At 37.3% G+C, this 24,450-nt stretch overlaps 1 protein-coding gene and 1 non-coding gene across 4 annotated transcripts in view; both read left to right on the forward strand.

Annotated features, from left to right (window-relative positions):
• Positions 1-24,450, forward strand: part of FCHSD2 (FCH and double SH3 domains 2) — a 266,732-nt gene that overhangs the window by 143,506 nt on the left and 98,776 nt on the right. For all 3 annotated transcript variants that reach the window (XM_026518037.4, XM_057317025.1, XM_026518038.4), the window contains exons 6-8: positions 6,611-6,744; positions 10,351-10,405; positions 11,424-11,552. In XM_026518037.4, the coding sequence (XP_026373822.1) occupies positions 6,611-6,744; positions 10,351-10,405; positions 11,424-11,552 (318 nt within the window). The remainder of the gene's footprint in view (positions 1-6,610; positions 6,745-10,350; positions 10,406-11,423; positions 11,553-24,450) is intronic.
• On the forward strand, positions 6,179-6,284 carry LOC113269542 (U6 spliceosomal RNA). Its single transcript, XR_003321473.1, has one exon. It is a non-coding gene; the product is annotated as a U6 spliceosomal RNA (small nuclear RNA).

Consider the following 24,450-nt stretch of genomic DNA (forward strand, 5'->3'; position numbering starts at 1 on the left):
GACTTGGCTCCCACCTTTGTCTTCTTCAACATCACGTAGCTGCTCTGATCCTCAGGTAATTGCTCAGCTCATTAGCCTTTCAGCTACTGTTTTTTGCTGGATTTCTTGGACTTTCACCGGTACATGCATTTAGAAGTCAGCCGAAGACTGGGGGAAATTGCATACAGATCTTTGGACTTGCTTCTCTGTGGCACCCTTCTTTCCAGATCCTAGCCTCTCAAGTTCCTACTCTTTCAGCATCCTTAAACTCCAACCTCTGCTTCCTCAGTCTAGTAAGAATGCATGTTTCTTTGTACCCTGATTCAACAGGAAAAAAGTCACCTTAAATATAGAGCTTCCCTTCTTCCAGATATCACAGTCCCGTAAGTCCAGTGGGTTACCAGTGTCCCAACTTTTACAGTTTCTAGCCTAGAGGAAGGGAGTCTGAAACAACTTGTTCTGTCATGATCACAACCAAGTTGGCTTAAAATTTTCCCTCCATAACACGTTAATGTTCATGTTCTTTTAAAAACTTCCTCCATTTTGACAGTTTTCTTTTCTAATACTCGAAGATAAATCCAGGCATATTATAAAGCGTCTGACCATTGTGTAGAGAATTATAATGAGAATCATATCATATCTTTTTCTAAATCATTTCCTATATGGTGACATTTGCTTATAAAACAAAATGAGCCACAATAATTTAAGGCATTTGTCATTTTTTAAATTGAGGTATAATTGACATAACATTATATTAATTTCAGGTGTATAATGTAATGGTTTGATATTTATATATATTACAAAATGTATTGCAAAATAATCACTACAGTAAGTCCAGTTAACATCCATTATTCTTATAATTAATTAATAACACTCCAGTTCGTACCTTTCTTATGTATACTAGAGTTTACATTCCTTTGAAATAGTTGGGATTTACATTGAATAACACTTTAGAGTTTGTAAACTGCTACTGTATCCAGTATGGTCTCATTTGATTTTCATATGCACTTGTTAGGTATGTAAATATTATTATTTTACAAATGACAAAACTGAGGCTAAAAAATGTTAAAGAGACTTAGTAGTAGATAACAGAGCAGGAATTTGAATGTACTACTTTCTAATTCCAAATCCTTTGCAATCTTTTAAAAACACTTGAAGTTTAATATTTAAATAGGTTTACAGAAAAATACATACCACCTCTTCACCTTAGTAGACTACTTAATTTCTTTACTCCTTTTATCTTCTTTGTTTTTGTAATAGTTGTAATTAATACATTGATCATTTTTTGTGATATATTCGTCATTCTCTCCCATTTCCTAATTAATTGTTCCTGTTTCTATACAACCTTTATGTTTATTGTTATTATTTTTCTTTTAAGTAGGCTCCATGCCCAACATGGAGCCCAGTGCAGGCCTTGAACTCACAATCTTGAGATCAAGACCCGAGCTGAGATCAAGAGTTGGACGCTTAACCAATTGAACCACCGAGGCAAGGCACCTCTATTATTTTTTTTTTCTGAATGAATTTTTAATTTATTCTGCTTTTTAAAATCATATCTCTGTTTTTGGACATTACCACTAACTCTACAATAAAAATTTAACTTTTTTTCTTAGAAGTTATTGTCTTAGGGTGAATTTCCAGGACGTGAATACAGGGTCAGAGAACCTACTGGTTTGTAGGACTTTAATGTATTGGCTCAAGTTACTTTTACTTTTATTCCTGTCTTTAAGTTAACGGCCAGTATATCTATCCACGATCTGTGTCATACTCAGGGAGCATACTTTTAATTTCTTTACTAGAATTCTAATATCCAAGTTTGTCACCATTTCATATGATCCCTTAGCCTTAATGTAAAGTTGTACATTCATTTCTGTGCTCATCAGTGCTCAGTGCTTATAACTCTTGGGAAAGAGCTGGGCTTGTACCACACCAAGTCTTTTTCTTAACATATAGGCATTATTAAGCTTCTTTTTTAAGTATATAACTTAATCTACCCCAGAAAACTGGATTCCTGCAGAAGAAATTTACTTTAAAAGTTGGAAAGGAAATCCTAGGTAATCTTTGCAAATTAAATTTGATGACTTTTATTCAATAAATAGTTTTGGTTCAGACATACCTCAGAAATATTGTGGGTTTGGTTCCAGCCCACTGCAATAAAGCAAATATTGTAATAAAGTGAGTCAAGTGAAGTTTTTAGTTTCCCGGTGTAAATAAAAGTTAGTTTACACTGTACTGCATGCTATTAAGGGTGCAGTAGCTGTTTCTAAAAAAATGTACATACCTTAATTTAAAAATAGTTTATTGCTAACAAATGCTAACCCTTATCACTCAGATGAGTTAGCATTACCTGAGTGATAATGGTTAGTGAGTCATAACCTTGTTAGGGATAGAGAGTCTTGCCTTGATGTTGATGGCTGCTGACTGATCAGGGTCATGGTTGCTGAAGGCTGGGGTGGCTGTGGCAATTTCTTAAAATAAAACAACAGTGAAGTTTGCTGTATCCATTGACTCTTCTTTCACAGATGATTTCTCTGTCGCATATGATGCTATTTGATAGCGTTTTACCCACATTTAGAAGTTGTAAAACTGGAGTCAGTCCTCTCAAACCCTGCCACTACTTTATCAACTAAATTTACTAATATTCTAAATTCTTTGTTGTCATTTCAACATTCTTCACCAGGAGTAGATTCCGTCTGGAGACCACTTTCTTTGTTCATCCATAAGAAGCAGTTCCCCATCCATTCAAGTTTGATCATGAGATTACAGCAGTTCACTCACATCTTCAGGCCCCACTTCTAATCCTAGTTCTTTCTATTTCCACCACATCTGCAGTTACTTCTTCCACTGAAGTCTTGAACCTTCCATTTGTAAAAAAAAACAATATCCGCAAAGCACAATAAAGCAAAGTGCAATAAAATGAGGTATGCCTGTATTTTGCTACGTGCAGAGCACTTTCCTTTGACAAAAACCCAAATTACTCTGACTTGAGTTCATTCGGGTGATGGAAAACATTTGGTTATGGATTTACTGAAGGCTAAGGAAGAACAGATCACAAGAGATCTCTTCATTGCACACATAGGCTATCTATTTAATATTATTTGATGAACAGTATCTTAGAAACTTGTGGGAAAGAAAAAAACAAGAAAAGAATCACCCTAAGTTTTCTGATGAGATTTTTGAGAAATCCTTTTAAAGATAAGAACTATCACAAGACCCAGCTTGACACTGTCATACATACAAAAAGTAATATAATTAATAGCCTTTTATAGATGAAAATGAATTAAGTAATTTCCATAAGATGTTTGGTTACCCAGTACTAAGAAAGACATCTTATTCTTTAAAAGGTAGGGATATGAGGAGTGCGTGGCTGTGTGTGGTCTTGGCACTCATGTGCCCATATGTTGTCACGTACCCATGATATTTACTTTGTGTGAATATACTGAGATCCTAGCCACATGGTTTGCATCCCCAGGAAAATCTTTGACCTACTGTGCTTAGTTTCCTCTCAAAACACTGATTATCATGTAAATCACCACCGAATTCTTGGGTTCCCTTCTTTCTGAGGCCAAGCTCTGTTGTTTTAGATGAAAATTTTGGTTAAAGAAACCTTACACCAGACTCCTCTTTTAAATAATTCATCTCTGAAACTAATAATGTATGCTAACTAATTGAATTTAAATAAAATTAAAACAAAACAAATCATCCATCTCATTTTCCCATTAAACATAGTTGCATTTTTCAGACCATGCCCCAGTTTTTGGTTCTTAAGCTCTTGTTGAAGCTGTGGATCGCTTTGTAAGCTCTCCACACCTGCAAACGTGGCATTATCGGGAAGTTTCACAGTTTTCTGTGGTAGTGTCAGGTTGTCATGGTATTTTTATTTTATTTATTTTTTTTTTATTTTGTTAAGTAATCTCTGTGCCCAAGGTGGGGCCTGAGCTCATGACTCCGAGATCAAGAGCCACATGCTCTACTGACTGAGCCAGCCAGCACCCCTCATTGTTCTATTGTTTAAATAAGAGATTTGTTTATGATAAGGACTATTAAAATTAAAGAGAAAGGAAGATTTTTCTGCAAGATAAAAGCTTACTATTTTAGTATATCTATACAATGAAATTTTATTCAGCCACAAAAAGAAATGAAGAATTAATACATGATACAACATAGATGAACCCTGAATACATTATGCTAAGTGGAAGACTTGGGACATATAAGGCCAGATATTATATAATTCCATTGATATGAAATGCAGGAAATTCATAGAGACAGAAAGTGGTTTCTAGGGACTAGGAGTAGGGGGAAATGGAGAGTGACTGCTAATTGGTATGGGGTTTTTTTTTTTGGGCGATGAAAATGTTCTGAAATTATGTAATGGTAATGGTTTTACGACCTTCTGAATATATTAAAAACCACTGAATCGTACACTTTAACAGGGTGAATTTTGTGGTTTGTGAATTACATGTCAATTTTTTAAAAGCTACTATTTCAAGACAACGTATCTCTATATAAAGACTTTAAAAACATGGTTGTCACAAAACTTGGGTATGTACTACAGTGGGTTACATGGTAAGTGATATCATCACTTGATTTATTTGAGAGAGAGAGAGCATGCAGTGTGCACAACCTGGGGGAGGTACAGAAGGAGAGAGAGAATCCCAAGAAGACTCCGTGCTGAGCACGGAGTCTGACGCAGGCCTCAGTCCCATGACCCCAAGATCACAACCCAAGCCGAAATCAAGAGTCGGACACTCAACTGACGGAGCCGCCTGGGCGCCCTGTATTTCCTCATCTTAAAATGGGATTAATAGGAATACTTTTACCAGAGTCATTTGGAGGAGTAAATGTGAGAATATGATAATAGGATAATGTGATAATATTTTAAAGTACTAAAATTTATGAAGTACTAAACTGCATTCTGCCTGGCGTGCCCATAGGGAGTCTTGTTAAGTGTAACGAAACACGGAGACTGTCATGATTATCCTAGGCCATACGTGGCATGAGGTTTACTTAGAAGGACATTAGAACAGGGAACACAGGGCAGCATCCAGCGCTAGTATAATTAGTTCTTCCACTGGTGTATGCCTCAGTCTGCATAGCTAACCACAGTTATTCTGCTTGGTTCCTCAGGTGAAAGGTCTGGGGTAAGAGAATGAGATTCACATGTATAGGGGTAACCACAGGCCCTAAAGGAGACTAAAAGCTTTTATTACAACTTTAGTTAGTTAGTTATTACACCAGAGTTTCCAGAGTCTCTGCAAAGGACATGTCCAGATATGGGAATTACCATACAGAAGCCTAAAGCCAAGACTTTTCCATCAGATATTTATAGTTCATTTGCACTTTCTTCCAGATTAATGCAGTTTATCTATCAGGGTCCATACACGGTGTTGCCAAATAATACAGTTGACATTGTGTCTTTATCAGGTTTCTATTAAAACACAGACATAAAAAGTTAAGCAAGGGTCCAGTTTTCATGCAAAGGAGAAAGAGGTGACGTTTTTCTTAACCCTTTATTTATAGCCTGACACTTGTTAAGTGCTCAATAAATACACTCATAGGGAATCTTCCTGGTTTTTTATTACTGTAAAGTAGTCCTTTTCTTACCACCTAACAATTTCTGGGAAACTCTAGCCTGTATGTCACATGTGTTAAGTTTATTTGTGCGTTATCCTTGCTGTTCCGGTGTCCTTGTTCTACTCCATGCTGTTCAGCCTTTCATAATAGTTCCTCGCCAATGTCTCCTCCTGCTTTGCTGAGCTTTTGTCAGTCTTCACCAAACTCTGTTTCAGGCTCAGAAGTTTTTCCGGGGAGGCTTCCCTGAATTGGCCTCAGGCTGGTGAAACTTTGCAGTGGTTTATTTCAAACTGGGAAAAGTGTTTCTCCTTTGGATATCCAGAAGAGTCCTTTAAGCAATGTTACCTTGGCCCCAATGTGTTATAAGAATTCATTGATTAAACATTTCTTTGAGTTAATTTTATCTGTCCCTTCTCCCAGAATGTGTATATGTATCCAAAGAATTGAGTTGGCAGTAATTTTGAGTAGTAATTGTTACATGATACCCAGGTTTCTTGCTTCTCTCCTTCATCTTGGACTTATGCTAGACTTGTCAGATTACACTCCTTCTTTCCCAGAGCAGAATTCTTCAGTACCCTTTGCACCATCAGTTCCCCAAACATAGACTTTATTAAGATTTTGAAGAGTGCTCGCTTTGGGAGCACATTTACTAAAATTGGAATGTTATAGAAAAGATTAGCATGGCCCCTGCCCAAAGATTATGAAGAAATACAGAATTGCTTTATTCTTTTGCCTTTAGTGCCTTGATATCTCCAACAATAAAAGCATTTTCATTGTTGCTCTTCTCATGCCTTACCTTAATGTCAGTCTTCAGCAGCACTGAGGTTATTTCTCAAAGCAGAGTTGTTAAGCAAACTGGGACACTATTCAATACATTTCTTGAGATGGGAGTACCAGCTGTTCACTGGATTTTAATTTGCAATTTGAAGGAGACTAAAAGTGCTGATTTTTCTCCTGGGTTTCCATCCTGAGGGCATAGTGCATAGTCCTTAGGACAAATTCATTTTCGGTAAGCCTGAAAACTAATATCATAATAATTACACTTTGTATTTTACAGTGTGTGGACCAGTTGACAAAGATCCAAACTGAATTACAAGAGACAGTGAAAGATTTAGCTAAAGGCAAAAAGAAGTACTTTGAGACTGAACAGATGGCTCATGCAGTACGAGAGAAAGCTGACATCGAAGCAAAGTATGTGTTTTAGCATTTCTGAAAAAGTAATTATGCAAATAAATGTTATTTTTGCCAGTACTTTGTTTTCTGTTAATACAGAGCATACACTCATTCTTAGGTTATGTTGGTTTCATATGACCTATAAAGGTTACATACTTTCAAATTTTTCTTTTATATTGGCTGATCTCACTTAAATTAATATAGCAAAATGAGACTATTCGATCAGTTTTCACATTAAATTGAATTTTGAAAAGGAAAAAGGACAAATGAACATTGTATTGAAAGCTTAGTGAAAGCTGGTCGAAGTTGCTATGGTGTCTGAATATCTGGGTTTAAGAGCCTCATTTTTTTCATGTTAAACTCTAAATCAGTTGTCGTTGGAAATCTCTGATCCTCAGCATGCCATTGAAGGCACCTTGGACATCTCAAAAAAATTAGAGCATTGACCTCAGTATAGAAATCCTGCCCTAGGCACAGTTTCTCTATTGTGTGAAATTCTAATATATACACTTTTTAAATGTATGCTTTAGCAGCTGTGTGAATTTTACTTTTAGTATATGTGAATCATAAGCCCTTTATTTGGAGAATAATCAGGAAAAGAAGGAACTGGCAATTGGTAATAAAAAGATATAAAGGAGCAGTACAGATTTTTGATATGACAAGTTGAGGAAAGACAAAAAGTTTTTGAGAAAAAATAAACCTGTACCATAGAATGGGACTCTAAAGAGGTCTGTTAGGAAAGCTGACTCTGAACTCCTAGTCATGAAATCAGAAGGATTATGAACACTCGTACAGACTAACAACCAGTGGGGGGAGGGGGGTTCTTTCTAATATGTTTTTATGTACAGGAAGTTAAGCAATCTCATAAGCATCTTGTGAAAATTTAGGGTTTCCTCCAAAGTTTATTTAGTACCAAGGACTGGTAGATAAATACTCATAAAGTACTTAACATTTTTAAATATTTAAAACATATTTAATATTTCCCTAATTTAGTTTGTTGTCTTTATTATTTTATTTTTGTGAGCATACAAATATTTCCCATACTTTCATAGAGTCAGTGAACCCATCTTTCCAATAAGATCTGAAGATTTTAGATTAGATGATCTCCAATAGGAATTTCCTGTCATGGTGGGTTTTTTTAGGGGAATTTGTTTTTTTAAAACTTCAGGGATTCCACAACAGAGCTGACAGATCTGTTAGAGCATATATAAATACCTACTTTAGCCAAGGCCCACAGAGCGAAAATGGGGACAATTCCTAGGCAGTTCCTAAGAAGTGTGGACTTGACAGGGACTAATTCACAGATGCTCATCACAAAACACTGCCTTCTAATATGGCCCAAATTCAAAGGGGTTACAACAAATGAGACCTTTTATTTCAGTGTGTAACTTTTCTGGAAAATTCATTCAACTACAGAGTAAGAAATGCTGCTTTATCTTCATTCACTCTCTAAATGTTTATTGAATAATTATTTTGGGTACTGTGAGTACAGAGATGAGTAAGATAAGCTTTGCATCTTCAAGAAATTTAAAGCCAGCGTGTTTAAAGGCAAATGTGTTTAAAAGTAACTTCATGATTCACAGTATTATTATTCACAGTAAACTCAAATTAGGTGCCTAAAGTCACTCACGTAGTAACTAATATGTTTACTGTAGTTGTATGAAAACACTGCTTTGTAAGCATAGAAAATAGATTAATTTTGCCTAATAAGAAAGGAAACCTTTATAGAAGTGATGTTTGCACAGACTCTTGAAAAAGATGAGAGAAGGAAGCTCAGGAAGGGGAAGTAAAGACTGGACTATGTGTAGTTTTGATAGACGATTGGATAGACGGTGAGATGTGCACATTAAGAGAGAGAGTGAAAAGGAAGAGGGACACCATTTGAAAGGAAGGATGGGTTCCATTTTGGATATGTAGGTTCTGAAGAGCCTGTGAGACATTGACGTGAATAAGTTTGGTAGGGAGTTATGTATCTAACTCTCAGGTGAGAATCTGGGCCTGAAGATCTCACTTTGGGGGTTGGTTACCTATCAGATGATCGTTACAGGGATGAAATCATATATGAGATGAAGAAATTGAGATTGGGACCCTAAGGAGCATTAACATTTGGAAGCAGATGAGGAGGAGGAGTGTGCAGGACAATTCACTAGTTGCATATATCTTACTTGTTGTAGATCATAATCTTTGAGCATAGGAACTGTATTTTATCTACTGCTAATACCTTCTTAAGAACCACACAAGAATTATATGAGGATTAGCAAATGAAACAGAAAACAGAAACTTAAAACCTTATATTGGAAAATCTAGGTGCAACTCAGACTGTTTGGATAACGACTGCAAGAAAAAGGAGAATTGAGAATACCCCAAACAGTCTTTTTTAATCTTTAACAGGCTCTCTCAATTTTTTTTTTTTAGGCTCTCTCAAATTTTAAAGTTTGTGGCCTTTTCTAGATTGAAACGAATAGGAATCTGATTAATAAAAATAGACAAAATCCCAGGAAATACGAATATGGCAAGGTAGAAAATAATAGGAGTATCTTGGACCCAATCTTTTTTTTTTTTTTTTTTATAACGGTGGAGAAGTAGTTAGGATGCGTAAGCGTACGTCCCTGAATGTTTCTCTTTTGTTAGACAGATGATAGGCTGCTTTTGCTATCCTCCTCACATTTGCTGTGCAGAGACTGGCTTGCTCCACCTTCCATTCCCAAGGGGTCTGCAACTTTACTTGTATTATGGCTTAGCTGCCAGCACATGCACTGAATTCTCCCATGGCAATCACCATGACACTGCTGTCAAGACAAACATTGCAGCTTCAAAAATCACTGGTCATGGGAGTGTTGTTATTCCTTACTGTTCTTCTGTTGACTTTCTCCTTGTGGTTTTCTCTAGCTGTTTGGGTAAAACCAGCATATTTTTACATTGATTGTTAGATTATGTTTCCTTCCCACACTGAAAGGGATTGAGGAAAATAAGGACATCAGAATGGGAGAATTAAATAGAACAATATCATATAGGGCAGAGAGCCCAAGGACTTTCTCACTGTGTTCCAAATACTATGTTAAGAGTGGAGGGAGCACACAGGCTGGCACCCAAACCAGAAGGACTTTTAATGGGAGAAATAATGGAATTAAGGACTCTGAAGAGCCTGGTAATATCATACTGTAGGTTGCATTGCAGGTGTTGTTACAGCCTATTGCACACAGCCCTGAAAGCCTGCTAATTTTTGCCTCCATAGATTGGTTATCCCTGGATTTCTTTACGCTTTCTTGCACGAACTAAAGTGTGTGTAATTGTATGAGACTGGGAATAACCTATAGTTTGATAACTCTTGTTTATTAAGAGATACCAATATATTGTATATGTCAAGTTGTATTTTTGTCACTCAGGATATTTTTATTAAATATCCCATTATTTCCTGTTGCACTACAATATTCTTCCCGTAGTAAAATAAAACAAAATAATCATTGCTCCTGGTTTTCCATTTTTTAGTTCTCTTTTGGAATAGTGTTGGGAAATAGCGTTGGGTCACTGTTTTAAAAATTTGGAATTATAATACTTAATAAATTTAATATGATATAATTTGATAATTTTATTAAACATACTGTGTTTTCTGTTTTATTATAGATCTAAACTTAGTCTTTTTCAATCAAGAATCAGTTTACAGAAAGCAAGTGTAAAGGTGAGTTTTTGAAAACTGTATTTCACAATTGAGAAACCTTAGCTTATTAAGAAAGAATTGGGTTTTTTGAGGGTTGAAGTCAGTTATTTCCACCTAATTTAGAGAAGCATTTTATTTTTTAATTTTTTTATTATTATATGTTGGTAACCATACAGTATACCATTAGCTTTTGATGTAGTGTTCCATGATGCATTGTTTGCATATAACACCCAGTGCTCTGTATGATACATGCCCTCCTTAATACCCTTCACCAGGCATTTTAAAGTCAGTAACTTAGGGAAGAAGTTTCCTTTCCAATTCATGGAAGTTTTCCGCCTAGATGTCAGGACTATAGACACTGCTTGCTTCTCAACATTGCTTCAGAGATAGGTTTCTATACCTTACCTGCTTAGGTAGCCTGTTATCTATAACTTCTAGTCCAAGAGACTTAGTCCATGGGCTTTAGAAAATCTACAAAATCCATTTCATTCAGATTTATACCCTTGAACAGATACTCTGGGCCAGATCCAAGTGAGATTTTCCTGTGGGACCCTCAAGCTGTAGAATTACCTGATAAGGAAGTTTAGTGGCCTGCCATTGGCTGCCAGGATCCTAACTGGCACACTGTGTTCACAGTTCTTTTGGCACATGAGGAATGCTGATTTTTTTAAAAAGATTTTCTAACTCCAGCAGGTTTATCTATGTCTTTGAAGAGAAGGTACTTAATTTGGGAACCTTTTTTTTCCCGTCTGAATTAAACGAGTAAAATACTTTGAAGTATTTTGAAAAGCTTTGGAAATATATTAAGTGTAAATAACAAACATGTGAAGACACTCTCACCCCATGTAACAGTTCTAATCGTTTATTTAATTCCTCAGTAGTATTGAATATTTTTATATGCAAATGAATATTTCTCCACATGTTTACCTTTACTCTTGTTGGGGAGCCATTAATTGGTAGCTAAGAATGGTATCCTCATGTATCTTACAGTGCAATGTCAGTTTGCATTGATTTTTTTTTCTCTTTTACTGTGTTTTAGTTAAAAGCCCGGCGATCTGAATGTAATTCTAAAGCTACCCACGCAAGGAATGATTATCTTCTTACATTAGCAGCAGCAAATGCACACCAGGATCGCTACTATCAAACAGATTTAGTTAACATTATGAAGGTAATACAGCCTTAATATGTGTGGTCATTTGTTTCATTAAAGACAAAAACAACTCATGAGTCGACCGTTGGGTAGATGGAATTGAGTCAGCAGAATAGCAGCCAGGCTTCTTTGCAGTTCGTTGAACTATACTTGATACTGTTTGGTAACCTCTCTTTCAGGTAATTCTGAATTAATTTTTAATGTAAGAAAGTGTTTAAAGCCAAATCACACTATAGAGACTGTATTAGTCTCTAGCAGTGGCAGATATTTACTGTATAATGGTTATTAATATATAAGATACAAAGTAAGATTATTTTAAAGCTTAGATTTTTTAAATTTCATAATTTTATTTTTAATTAATAGCTAAGCTTGTATTTTAATGTTTTATGATTTTGAGTGACCCATGAGAAGAAGAGGAAATGTCTAGTAGTTATATGAAAATGTCTTATACCCTAGGTATCACTCTGAAGTGTAGATAGATTGTATTACACTTTCTTGTGTACTCAAACTCAATTTGGTCTTTCCCTGTTGATACATATATATGTTTCTTTAACTTTCACTGAAGTAAAAGAAAAGGGGTGGAGAAGAAAACCTTTTTAATCTACTGCCAGATTTTCCCTGTTGCTGGTATACAATTTCTACAGAGAGTGTATCTCATTTTCCTCTGTCTTCCTAAGGACCCAAACATTTGATTATTCTGCCTTTCTCCTATATTTTCAGCCCATCCTTTTCAAATATATTGTTCTTAATGACTATCAAAACACATTAATTGAATTGCTTGCTTTACAAAATCGTAAGCTTTGAGAATGGGGATGCACCAGGAGTGGGTGCTCTTTTTTTCTGCAGTGGCTCTGAGAAAGAGATAAACTCTGTCTAGAAATCATTAAGCTCTTTCCTCAAAAGACAGGACGTTCCCTGGTACCTTCAGGGAAAAACAGGAGTGATAGAGTCAAACTGGGCTAAGAAGTATCCAGTTGCAAAATTTTTTGTTTCCTCTTTGTTCATTGCCTGAACTCCCCTTTTCCTAGCTTCTATCCTGTTCTGAATTCTACTGGTTAGAACACAGGTGGTAAGAGAGACGGGATCGTTTTGACATCCCAGATGAGAGCTCTGTGTACGTTTCCTCATAAAATGTTGGACCTAGAGGTTTAGGTGTTTTAGTATCTTACTGGGTGTTACATAGCACTTCAGATTTACAAGAACCAACTAGAGACTTGACCTCCCATTATAACATGCTTTCTCTAGGGAAATATATATGTATATTCAGTCTTAGACAACCCATTTATTAAAGAAGATACTCAATACAGTTTGCACTTAAAGTTGTGATTCCCTGTATACTGTCCACTATTAAATCAAAGCTGTCCCTTTTGAATACTTCAAAATGAACATATTAGTTGAAGCAGCAGCAAAAATAAAATCTTTATGTTTTTTAAATTGAATCCACAGCCAAAAAAGACCTCTTTCTTAAAACCCTATAGCCTTTGATAAACTAGGAAAGGTACAGTATTATTTTGGGGGTGTACCTTCTGCCCAAAACAAAGAGGAAGTTAATGGGCCTGGCCAGCTGTCAGATTATATATCTTTGAACTTGCTTTGAAGTCCTAATGCAGATGTTTCGTCGGCATTGGGTAGGTTATGCTTCAGATTACTCATTTCATGAGACATTGTAAGGTACTGGAATGATAAAAATAGAGGCAGGAGCCCTCTTTTGTCCATTAAAAATAGACAGATGTATTCTCAGTTTTCATGTTGTGTGTGTGTGAATTCATTTTCTTCCTCATGTTAATTCTGTAGTCTGCAGTATTGGAAAACTGTCATCAGTCATATTGTTAGCTACTTAATGAGTTTCTATCATTGAATTGACAGTGGCCGTTCAGTGCCTTTCTTAGAAAAGTCTTATTTTGTGAATTGTTATTAAGGTTATGATGCCCTAGCTAGAATCTCTTTAAACAAATTATATGAATAGCTTGGAAGCAGGTTTGATTCATTGATTTAATCATAAGCATTTAATAGTCACTTACAGTATGGTAGGTACCAGGCTTTGCTTTGGGAAGAAGCAAAGATGAGTAAGACACTCTTTTTATCTTCAAAGAGCTCAGTCTAGTGGAAGGGAGAGAAATAACATAGAAATGATTACAAATTAGAATGATGAAATTACTTACTGCTTGAGGACCATAATTAGTAATATTAACAGCTATCCTTTTTTTTTTTGATTGCTTAATATTGTTCTGGCATTGTCCTAATCACTAGGCATATTCTCCTTTATCGTTTTTTTCTTTATTCTGGTTAGAGTTCATAGTTCATTATTTAAGTAACACTCTAGCCTATAAATGAAATGAAATTCCAACTCAAGATGAATCCAGATAACCTCTTTCTTTGTACCCGCATCCAAGTAGCCAAGTGCTACTGAAGACAATCTTTCAACAGATAGAACACATTCATGCTCATAAGTTGATGGGGAACCGGTCTCAAAGGGACCCTGAGCATTTGGGTCCATTTGGACATTTCCCTGGTTCACTCCCTAATATTTTTAACACTTTTTCAACTTTTTTCCATCTCACACTTCAAATTTACCTCTTTTCTTTCACACTTAGCAAATGGTCTTCCTAATTTACAGAGAAAATACAAGCCATTAAAAGGGAACTCCATTGTTTTCCCATTACCTGCCTTCATGTGTGTTCAAGATTCCTCCAAGGAACCTCAATAGCAGAGTCGCTTCTCCTGTCTAAAGATGATCTTTTCACCTCGGTTTGGGACATCTCATTCTCTTCTGCCTTCTCCAGATCAAAACAGCTGATTATTCTGTTTTCTTCTTACATTTCTCGGAGATGTATTCTTAGGTTAAAAAGTGTAGAAGAGAAAAAGAGTGTAGAAGAGACCTTAAATGCCCGAGAGTGAGAGTGAAGTAACTGTTGGGTGTCCAGCATGGCCAGGTGCTCTGTCTAGATACTATAAATGCCTTCTTTCATTTAGTTTTCATAACAGCTTTCAAGCTAAATATCATTACCCAGTTCTACAAATGAGATAGCAGAGCCTCAGTGAGGTTCACTGAAAGTCTATGTATTCAGGACTTAAATCAAAGTCTCTTTGACTTCAGAGCCTGTGTTCTTTACTAGATATCACACTGTGTTCTCTTCTACATTGCATTCCAATCTTCTTGATAGTAAAGATGAGTCTAAGCAGTAGTAGCCTACTGTGAATATCATAAATTCTGAGGGGCGCCTGGGTGGCTCAGTCGTTAAGCATCTGCCTTCAGCTCAGGTCATGATCCCAGGGTCCTGGGATCGAGCCCCGCATCGGGCTCCCTGCTCCGCTGGGAGCCTGCTTCTTCCTCTCCCACTCCCCCTGCTTATGTTCCCTCTCTCGCTGGCTGTCTCTATCTCTGTCGAATAAATAAATAAATAAAATCTTTTTAAATAAATTAATTAATTAAGTTCTGAGAGAACTGTAAGATAAAATTAATAATTGAAAATTACCAATTCTCCCCTGTTCTAGTTATTTCTAAAGAATAAGATCATGTCAGTATCTAAATACCAATATTTAGACAGGTTCCCCAAGGAATATTTTGTATTCCTATGCCAATACTGATTAAACCAGATACTAAATATACCATTCTGTGTCTGTATATCATCAGGCAGGTATTTTTGAACTCCACACTAAAACAAAGCAAAAAAGCTATTGCTGGGCCATGGAAACCAGACAACTGATTTTAGCACATCTATAGAAAGCAGTTCTACTGGCTGCTGGGAAGTAAGGTAGTTTGTTCCTCAAAATTCCTTTTTGTAGCATATTCTTGTACAGTATATAAATGATATTTTTATAAGTTTGTATAGTATATTCTTAGTGGTTTGGATAAGGAAGGATGAAGCACAGTGCATCAAAGTAGAAAAGGGAAGAAATGTCCAGCTAATGAGAATTTGAAAAGTTTTATAATACTAGGACCTTATTTCTAGGCAATTGTTTATTGTCTTCAGTGAAAGCTAAATGTATCTGGACTAGTTGATAATTGAGCAAAATAATAAAAGTTAAACATCTTTCTACGTGAAAGAAATCTAGAAAATACGATAATATGGCATATCTTTTGCAGACACTTGTTTTGGTTAAATGAGGAGAAAGACATTATTGGTATCCAAGTCCCTTATTTTCATGGCTTTTCCAGCTAACCACTAATTATTGCAGAAGTTTTCCTCATTCACATGTGGAATTATGGAGCTCATTTTTTTTTTAAGGCATAGCTCTTCTGGTTTCCCTGCCACATAACTCTAACTGTTGTACTTCTCTTTCACCTAATAATGTTTGTTCACTTAACAAATTATCATGGAAGTTCCCAAATCTCAACTTTGGCCCTCTGTTTCTCTTACATTGCATCCTCTTTCTTTACATCCTCTTTCTTAGAAAGAGTAATCGTTTGGCCCAATTTTTATTAATATTAGTCCCAAATCTATATGTTAGCCTTACCCTTATGATTATCTATGATTTGCCTTTCCATCAGTGGCTGAAATTTTCTAAACTGGAGGCAACCCCATCCTGGGTTTCAGGTGACAGCTGCTGTCAGTCTGTCCTCCAGAGCTCTAAAGCTGCAGCGTAGTCCTTAGGTACATGTGACTATTTAAAATAATTAAAAATAAATAAAACCTTAAATTCTGTTCCTCAGTCATAATACCAACATTTCAAGTGCTCCAAAGCCTCATGTGGCTCTTGGTCACCATATTGAATAATACAGATATAGAGTATTTCCATCATCACAGAAAGTTCTGTTGGACAGCAGTGCTCTGAAGCTTATTTAGTTTTTACTTGCTTTCCTCCCATCCTTCTTTCTCTGGCTGTCATCAAATGTGCTTATCATTTTTCTCAGTAACTATGACCATGATTATATTTGTGTTATTTCAGAATTAATGTCTTCTTCATTTGCACTCTATACTTGGCAATAAAACAGGGGTTGGCAAACATTTTCTATAAAGCGCCTAGTAGTAAGTATTTTAGGTTTGTCTATCACAACCACTCAACCCTGACCTTGTAGTACAGTCATTGACAACACGTAAACAGATGAATGGTTGTGTTCCAGTAAAACGAAAATAGGTATTGAGCTGGATTTGACTCCCAGGCCTTAGTTGCTGATCCTTGGTATAGGACTTTAAACTGAATATGAAATTTTCAAATATAAGTACGTTCAAAGGTTGATATAAATGAATACGCATTAACTCACCACTCAACTTCATAAATGAAACAAACTAGTAAAATGGAAGCCTCCTATGTGACTCATCCTAAAATACATCTCTCTCATCCACCACATTGTAACCACCTTTTTGACAATATATAGTATATCATACTCTGCACCTTGCTTTTTCCCACTGATTATTATATTTGTGGATTAATATGGATTTTTAACCTTAGTTATTCATTATCATTTTGCTATATAGTATTTCATTGTGTATATTTTATAAGTTACTTATTGGTGTTCTCAACGGAAATTTTTGTTGTTTTTGTTTTACTTATAAACAAAACAGTGCTGCTATCAAACGTTCTTGCGCATGTCTCCTGGTGTACTTCTGCAAGCAGTTCTTGAGGAAGTATACCTAGGAGTAGTGTGTTTAGCAGCCTTACCAGAGTGTCAGATTGTGTTACGGGCACTTTTTATTATACCTTTTAACATTGTTTGCATGTCATGTTAACCTTAGCAGGTATTTCGGTGTGTACTAGGTGATAGGCACTTCCAGAGTCATTCATTTGAGATTTTTCTTGCTTCCTGAGATAAGCCTGTATTGCTATAAACTTCCCTCATAGAACAGCCTTTGCTGCATCCCAAAGGTTTTGGACCATTGTGTTTTCATTTTCATTTTTCTCTGTGTATTTTTTATTTCCTCTTTGATTTCTTGGTTGGCCTGTTCATCATTTAGCAGCATATTATTTAACGTCCATGTATTTGTGTTCTTTCCAGATTTTTTTCTTATGGTTGACTTCTCATTTCATAACGTGTGGTCAGAAAAGGTGATTGATAACACTTTGATCTTTTTTAATTTCTTAAGACTTGTTTTGTGGGCTAAAATGTGTTCTATTCTGGAGAATGTGCCATGTGCACTTGAAAAGAATGTGTATTCTGCTGCTTTAGGATGGAACATTCTGTGTCCTTCAAAGCCACCGTTTCCTTATTGGTTTTCTGTTTGGATGGTCTATCCATTGATGTAAGTGGGGTGTTCAAGTCCCCTACTATTACTGTATTACTATCATTTACTTCCTTTATATTTGTTATCAACTGCTTTATGTATTTGGGTGCTCCCACACTAGGTGCATAAATATTTACAATGGTTATATCTTCTTGTTGGATCATTCTGTTTATGACTACATAGTGTCCTTCTTTGTCTCTTTTTACAGTCTTTATTTTAAAGTCTATTTTGTCCAATAGAAGTATTGCTACCGCGGCTTTCTTTTTACTTCCATTTGCATGATAAAAGCTTTTCCATCCCCTCACTTTCAATTTGCATGTGTGTCTTTAGGTCTGAATGGAGTCTCTTATAGGCAACATCTAGATGGGTCTCGTTTTCTTATCCGTTTCATCACCCTGTGTCTTTTGATTGCAGCAGTTAGCCCATTTACATTCAAAGTAATTATTGGTAAGTGTGTACTTTGGCCATTTTGTTACTTATTTTATGGTTGTTTTTGTAGTTCTTGTCTGTTCCTTTCTTCTCTTGCTGTCTTTTCTCACGGTCTGCTGGCTTTCTGTGATGGTATCCTCGGATTCCTTTCTCTTTATTTTTTGCATGTCTATTAGTGGTTTTTGATTTGTGGTTATCATTAAGTTTGTATGTAACAACTTCTGCATAGAGTAGTCTATATATTAAGTTAATGGTCATTTAAGTGTGAACCCATTCTTTTTTCTTCTTCTTCAAGTTTTTATTTAAAAATATTCCAGTTAGTTAACATACAGTGTAATATTAGTTTCAGATGTAGAATTTAGTGATTCAGCACTTCCCTACAACATCCAGTGCTCATCACAACCAGTGTACTCCTTGATCCCCATCACCTATTTAACCTACCCCCCCACCTACCTCCCCTCTGATAACCATCAGTTTATCCTCTATAATTAGGAGTCTGTTTCTTGGTTTGCCTCTCTCTTTTCTCTCCCTGTGTTCTTTTGTTTTGTTTCTTAAATTCCACATATGAGTGAAATCATGTGTTATTTGTCTTTCTCTGACTGACTGGATAGCAACATGCAAAAGAGTGAAATTGGAGCACTTTCTTACACCATACACAAAAATAAATTCAAAATGGATTAAAGACCTAAATGTGAGACAGGAAACCATTAAAATCCTAGAGAACCGACAGGCAGTAACCTCTTTGACATCGGCTATAGCAACTTCTTACTAGATATGTCTCCTGAGGCAAGGGAATCAAAAGCAAAAATAAACTATTGGAACTTCATCAAAATAAAAAGCTTCTACACAGCCAAGGGAACAATCAAAACTAAAAGGCAGCCTACAGAATGGGAGGAGGTATTTGCAAATGACATATCTAATGAAGGGTCAGTATCCAAAATATATAAAGAATTTATACAAAGCAAAAAACAAATAATCCAGTTAAAAAATGGGCAGAGGATATGAATAGACATTTTCCCAAAAAAGACCTATAGATGGCCAACAGACACATGAACCCATTCTTCTGTCCCCTTCACATTTTAGATAATTGGTGTCGTACTTTACATCTTTTTGTTTTGTGAATCCCTTGACTGATTTTTATAGATGCACTGAATTTTATTGCTTTCATGCTCCCTGCTTTTCTTACTCTTACTTATGTTGTTTGCTTTTCACTCAGAGTCCCTTATAACATATCTTGTAGGGCTGGTTTAGTGGTTATGAATTCTTTTAACTTTTGTTTGTCTGGGAAACTCTTTATCTCTCCTTCTATTCTGAATGACAGGTTTGCTGGATAGACTGTGGTTGGCTGCCTATTTTTTTTCTTTTAGCACTTTGAATATATCATGCCACTCTCTTCTGACCTACAGAGTTCTTGCTGAAAAATCAGCTCATAGCCTTATGGGATTTCCTTGGTATGTAACTGTTTTGTTTTCTCTTGCTGCTTTTAAAATTCTGTCCTTATCAGTACTTTCTGCTGCTTTCATAACTATGTTCTGGTGTGGACCTCCTTGGGTGGATTTTGTTGGGGGCTCTCTCTGTGCCTCTTGGATCTAGATTTCTGTTTCCTTCCCCCGATACAGGAAGTTTTCAACTATTATTTCCTCAAATAAATTTTCTGCTCCCTTTTTTCTCTCTTCTCCTTCTGGGAGCCCTACAATGTGAATGTTACGATGTTTGATGGTGTCCCTCAGTTCCCTAAGCCTATTTTCATTTTTTATGATTTTTTTTCTTCTCTTTCCTATTCAGTTTGATTGCTTTCCATCACTCACTCCTCCAGGTCCCTGACCCATTCTTCGGCTTCTTCTAGTCTGCTATTTATTTAATTTAGTGTATTTTTAATTTCAGTTATGAGTTCTTGATCTCTGATTGGTTCTTTGTGTTTTCTGTTTCTTCGCAAAGGATCTCACTGAGGTCCTCCGCTCTTTTTTCAAGTCCAGTGAGTATCTTTATGATCCTTATTGTAAATTATCTATCAGTCATATTGCTTATCTACATTTTGTTTAAGTCCCTTGTTATGATTCTATACTGTTCTTTCATTTCGAACATACTTCTCCATCTTCTCAATTTGTCTAACTCTGTGTCTGTTTCTGTGTGTTAGGAAAGTCAACTCTATCTCCTGCTCTTGAAAGTAGTGGCCTTATAAAGAAGAAGTCCTGTAGTGCCCTACAATGCAGTGTTTCTTGTTCACCAGCTCCCGGAACTTCAGGGGTGTCTACGTATATTGCGTGTGCTGTACTCTTGTGGCTGAGCCGCTTTTACCTTCAGTCTAGTCATCCGCAGTGGCTCTCTTTGCCTGTCGTGGGCAGGGGCCAGTTTTGGGTCACTTTGGGCTTCAGTTGAGTTGGACCAGCCATTTGCTAGAGATACAATAGCACCGAAGTGCAGGGCACTTTCCCTGTACTGTCTGTCCCCTGAGAAGCTTTTGTTGGTGGGTGGGGCCTGCAGTTGGACCAGATGTCTGCCCCAGCCTACCGTTGGGGCCGCAGGCCGGCTAGTGTATGTGGTTATCTTCCGCCATCACTGGGGCAGCAGTCACTTTGGACTGGTGCTGGCCCGCGTCGGCACTTCCTACGCACTTCCAGGCTTGTGGCATCACTTTGAATGGGCTTCAGCCTAGGGTGTGTTGGAAGGAGGCAGGTCTGCAAGGGAATATGGGGGAGAGCCATGAGGTGTTAGCAAGGTTTGCACAGGTCTGTGAGGGGAGCTGCAGCTGTCCACAACTCTTGCCAAGGCTGGCCTGATTTGAGGGGACAGATCTACGGAAGTGAGGGGGAGGACATTCTGTTAGCAAACTAGGTGGAGAGTGTTGGCACTGAAATGGTTCTGGGAGTGTCTGTGCATATAGGCTAGGGGAGGCACATGGCACCCACCAGCTCTTTAATTCTTGGAGAAATATCCCAACAATCCCTGCCCTCTAGTGCATGCTCAGATTCGTAAATGAATGTTCCCGTATAGCCCCAGATATTTTTCAAACTGCTGTTTCTATGCTGTATCTCAGGGCTGCATGCTATTTCTTTAAGGGTGGGGATTCATTATTTTCTTGCCCTCAGGCTCTCCCAGAGCTGAGCCCACTGATTTTTTAAAGTTCCCAGTGTTAATTGAAGCCCTGCAGATTATAAGAACTCAGAAATTAGGCCCCTCTGGTTTTCAAAGCCAAATGTTATGGGGATTTGTCTTCCCCACTCGAGTTCCCCGAGTTCCCCGTGCCTGGGGTGTTTGGCGCGAGGGTCTGTTTCTCTCCCCTCTGCAGCCCACAGCATCCCTCCCGTGGACAGCTCCGTGGATCGGTTTAGCTCCCGCCTGTGTCTCCATTCTTCCTACACTCTTTGATGTGGCCCTTATATTTAGCTGTGGAGAGTCTGCTCTGCCAGTCTTCAGGTTGTTTTCTGCGTTATTTACACTGATGTGAGTGTTATCTAGTTGTACTGTGGGACAAGGTGAGCTTAGCATCCTCCTACTTGGCTGCCTTCCCCAGAAGTGTGATATGGACCTAACCATTTCTGTATGTACAGTTCACTGGCATTAAGTACACATACAATATTGTGCAGCTGTCACCACCATCCATCTCCAGGACGTTTTCATCTTCCCAAACTGAAACTCCATGCCTGCTAAATGATAACTCCCCGTTCCTTTCTCCTCCTGCCCCCTGAAAACCACTGTTCTACTTCCTGTATATGAATTTGACTACTGCTAAGTACCTCATATAAGTGGAGTCATACAATATTTGTCCTTTCGTGTCTGCTTTATTTCACTTAGTGTAATGTCTTCAGGATTCACCTGTGTTATTGCACGTGTTAGAATTCCATTCATGTTTCAGCCTGTACTTTTATTATCTATATCCTGCATTGCAAATAATTCTGAGTCCTCTTTACCAACAAAGTGAGCTGAGCACTTTGTGAATCCTTGCTGTCAGGGACCTTACAAATTAGAACTAAGACATCTACGTAAGAAGACATCTACCTACAAGTGAGCAGTGACATGGAAAGAAGCAGGAAGTGAGGAAGTGTGTGCCCTTGCTTCTTCCTCTTTCTCGACTCCCATCTTCGCAGTAGCGGCCATGGTGCCCATAGTTCAGTGGTGGACATGTAGCTTTGTCCATGCCCAGAAGCTATACACCCTTGAGGTGACCAGCCAGAGGATGGATAACATTCTTAGCCATTTCTGGCCTTAGGAAGTTTTCTTTATTTATAAATCACTTATCAAGACCTCTCCCTCTCTCTTTTTCAGACCATTTTGAAAAGGCAAATGGTATTCATTTTATTGGTATCTGTTGGCCCTTGATTATGATTCTCAGGCTGATATAATGATGTCATAAAATATAATAGAGATTTTATTCTATCACTGAGGTGCTTAGAAATGGCTTAAAATAGTCGTTGGCCACAGACAGGTGTTTTTCTGAGCGTAGTGCCCCATTCCTGTGATGAAAGTCAGGTCTCACTTTTGTGCGTGTGGTGATGTTTATCTGGTATGACCAATGTATAGGTTTTAAACTTCATTCATTAAAGCATTTAAACCTAAGAATTGTATTTCTTTATCACAAATAATGTGCTATGGAGTTTTCCAAACTTCATTTTCAGACATGGCTTTATAATTTCTGACTTACATGCATGTCAAGTCATTCTAATTGTTTTCTTACTAAATTAATCAACACAACCATATTTCCTTGATTCTAAGATTCAGAGTTTTGGGTTTTTTTAAGATTTTATTTATTAATTTGAGAGAGAGAGCGTGGGAGTGGGGAGGGGCAGAGGCAGAGGAAGAAAGAATCTCAAGCAGACTCCACACTGAGTGCAGAGCCCAACCCAGGGCTCAGTCCCACAGCCGGAGATCATGACCTGAGCCGAAATCAAGATGCTCAACTAACTGAGAGCCGCCTGGGTGCCCCTAAGATTCAGTTTAAAAATAAAAAATAAAAAAACTTTTGATGTTTTTTAATCAGCAGTGCTTCTAATATTCAGTGATGTCTTAAAGAAAAAGGATTTTTCCTAAATTTCCAATTTGTAGAAGGCACAGAGGAAGACGACAAAAAGATTTTTGATAAAAACTCTACCTTCAAGGGCTGCTTGGGTGGCTCAGTCAGTTAACCGTCTGACTCTTGGTTTTGGCTCAGGTCATGATCTCAGGGTCAGGAGATTGAGCCCTGCAGTGGTCTTCGTGCTGGGCGTGGAGCCTACTTGGGATTTGCTCCCTCTCTCTCTGCCCTTCCCCCACCTCAAAATGAAAAAAACTCTGCCTTCAAAAAATTAAGACAAAGATTGGTCTTTATACATTTCTGTCTCTGTTTCTCTCTGTCAGACAAACTCTTAAAGTTAAATGGGAGTTCAAGTAGTAAACCTAAATGCCACTCATCTTTTCTGCACAGTTCATTAATCTGATTTTTATTCTAAATGTAAATACCTGTAAGCCAAATGAAATAAAATCATTCTAACATGATCCCAGAAGGAGTAAGTCTGTAGATGAAGATAGCAAGTGTTGGGATGCACCTCATTTTCTCATAAAGTTTTTAAAGGAAATAAGTAGATTATTACCATTGAACTTAATATTCTGCACTATAGAGAGTTCAAGTATTAACTTAGCCTTAACAAGCGATTATAAGGCTAAGCGATAACACCAGGTGTGCTATTTCAAAGCAAATCTGTATAAAAGGTAATAGCATATATATACGTGTGTGTGTGTGTGTGTGTGTGTGTGTGTGTGTGTGTGTGTATAACAAAAACCATGTTTTTCATGTAAGGTGAATCCTTGCATGAGGCCTTAATGTTATTGCCCAATAATTTTTGAAGGGATGACCAGCTGGTCTTGGTTTTTGTTTTATGTTTGTCAATTTGTGGCATATCTTTTTTTTTTTTTAAGATTTTATTTATTTATTTATTCGACAGAGATAGAGACAGCCAGCGAGAAAGGGAACACAAGCAGGGGGAGTGGGAGAGGAAGAAGCAGGCTCATAGCAGAGGAGCCTGATGTGGGGCTCGATCCCACAACGCCGGGATCACGCCCTGAGCCGAAGGCAGACGCTTAACCGCTGTGCCACCCAGGCGCCCCTGTGGCATATCTTTTAACATTACTATTATAAAACCATTAAAGCACCAAGGAGAATTGTTGGTCAGAGAATGAAGCTCAGGTACATAGAAGCACAGGTGCATCTCTGGAATGAAGATTAGTTAGAAGCATCGTGACTTCCGTAAACAGGCCTTATGCTCATGGAGTAGTTCACGGCCTTTAATACTGCCAAGAATTGACGGCCTATGGTAGCATGTTTGTGGGGCTTTCTAGAACTCCATTTC

This window comes from Ursus arctos, unplaced genomic scaffold (assembly GCF_023065955.2).
Source record: "Ursus arctos isolate Adak ecotype North America unplaced genomic scaffold, UrsArc2.0 scaffold_22, whole genome shotgun sequence".
Taxonomy (NCBI): domain Eukaryota; kingdom Metazoa; phylum Chordata; class Mammalia; order Carnivora; family Ursidae; genus Ursus; species Ursus arctos.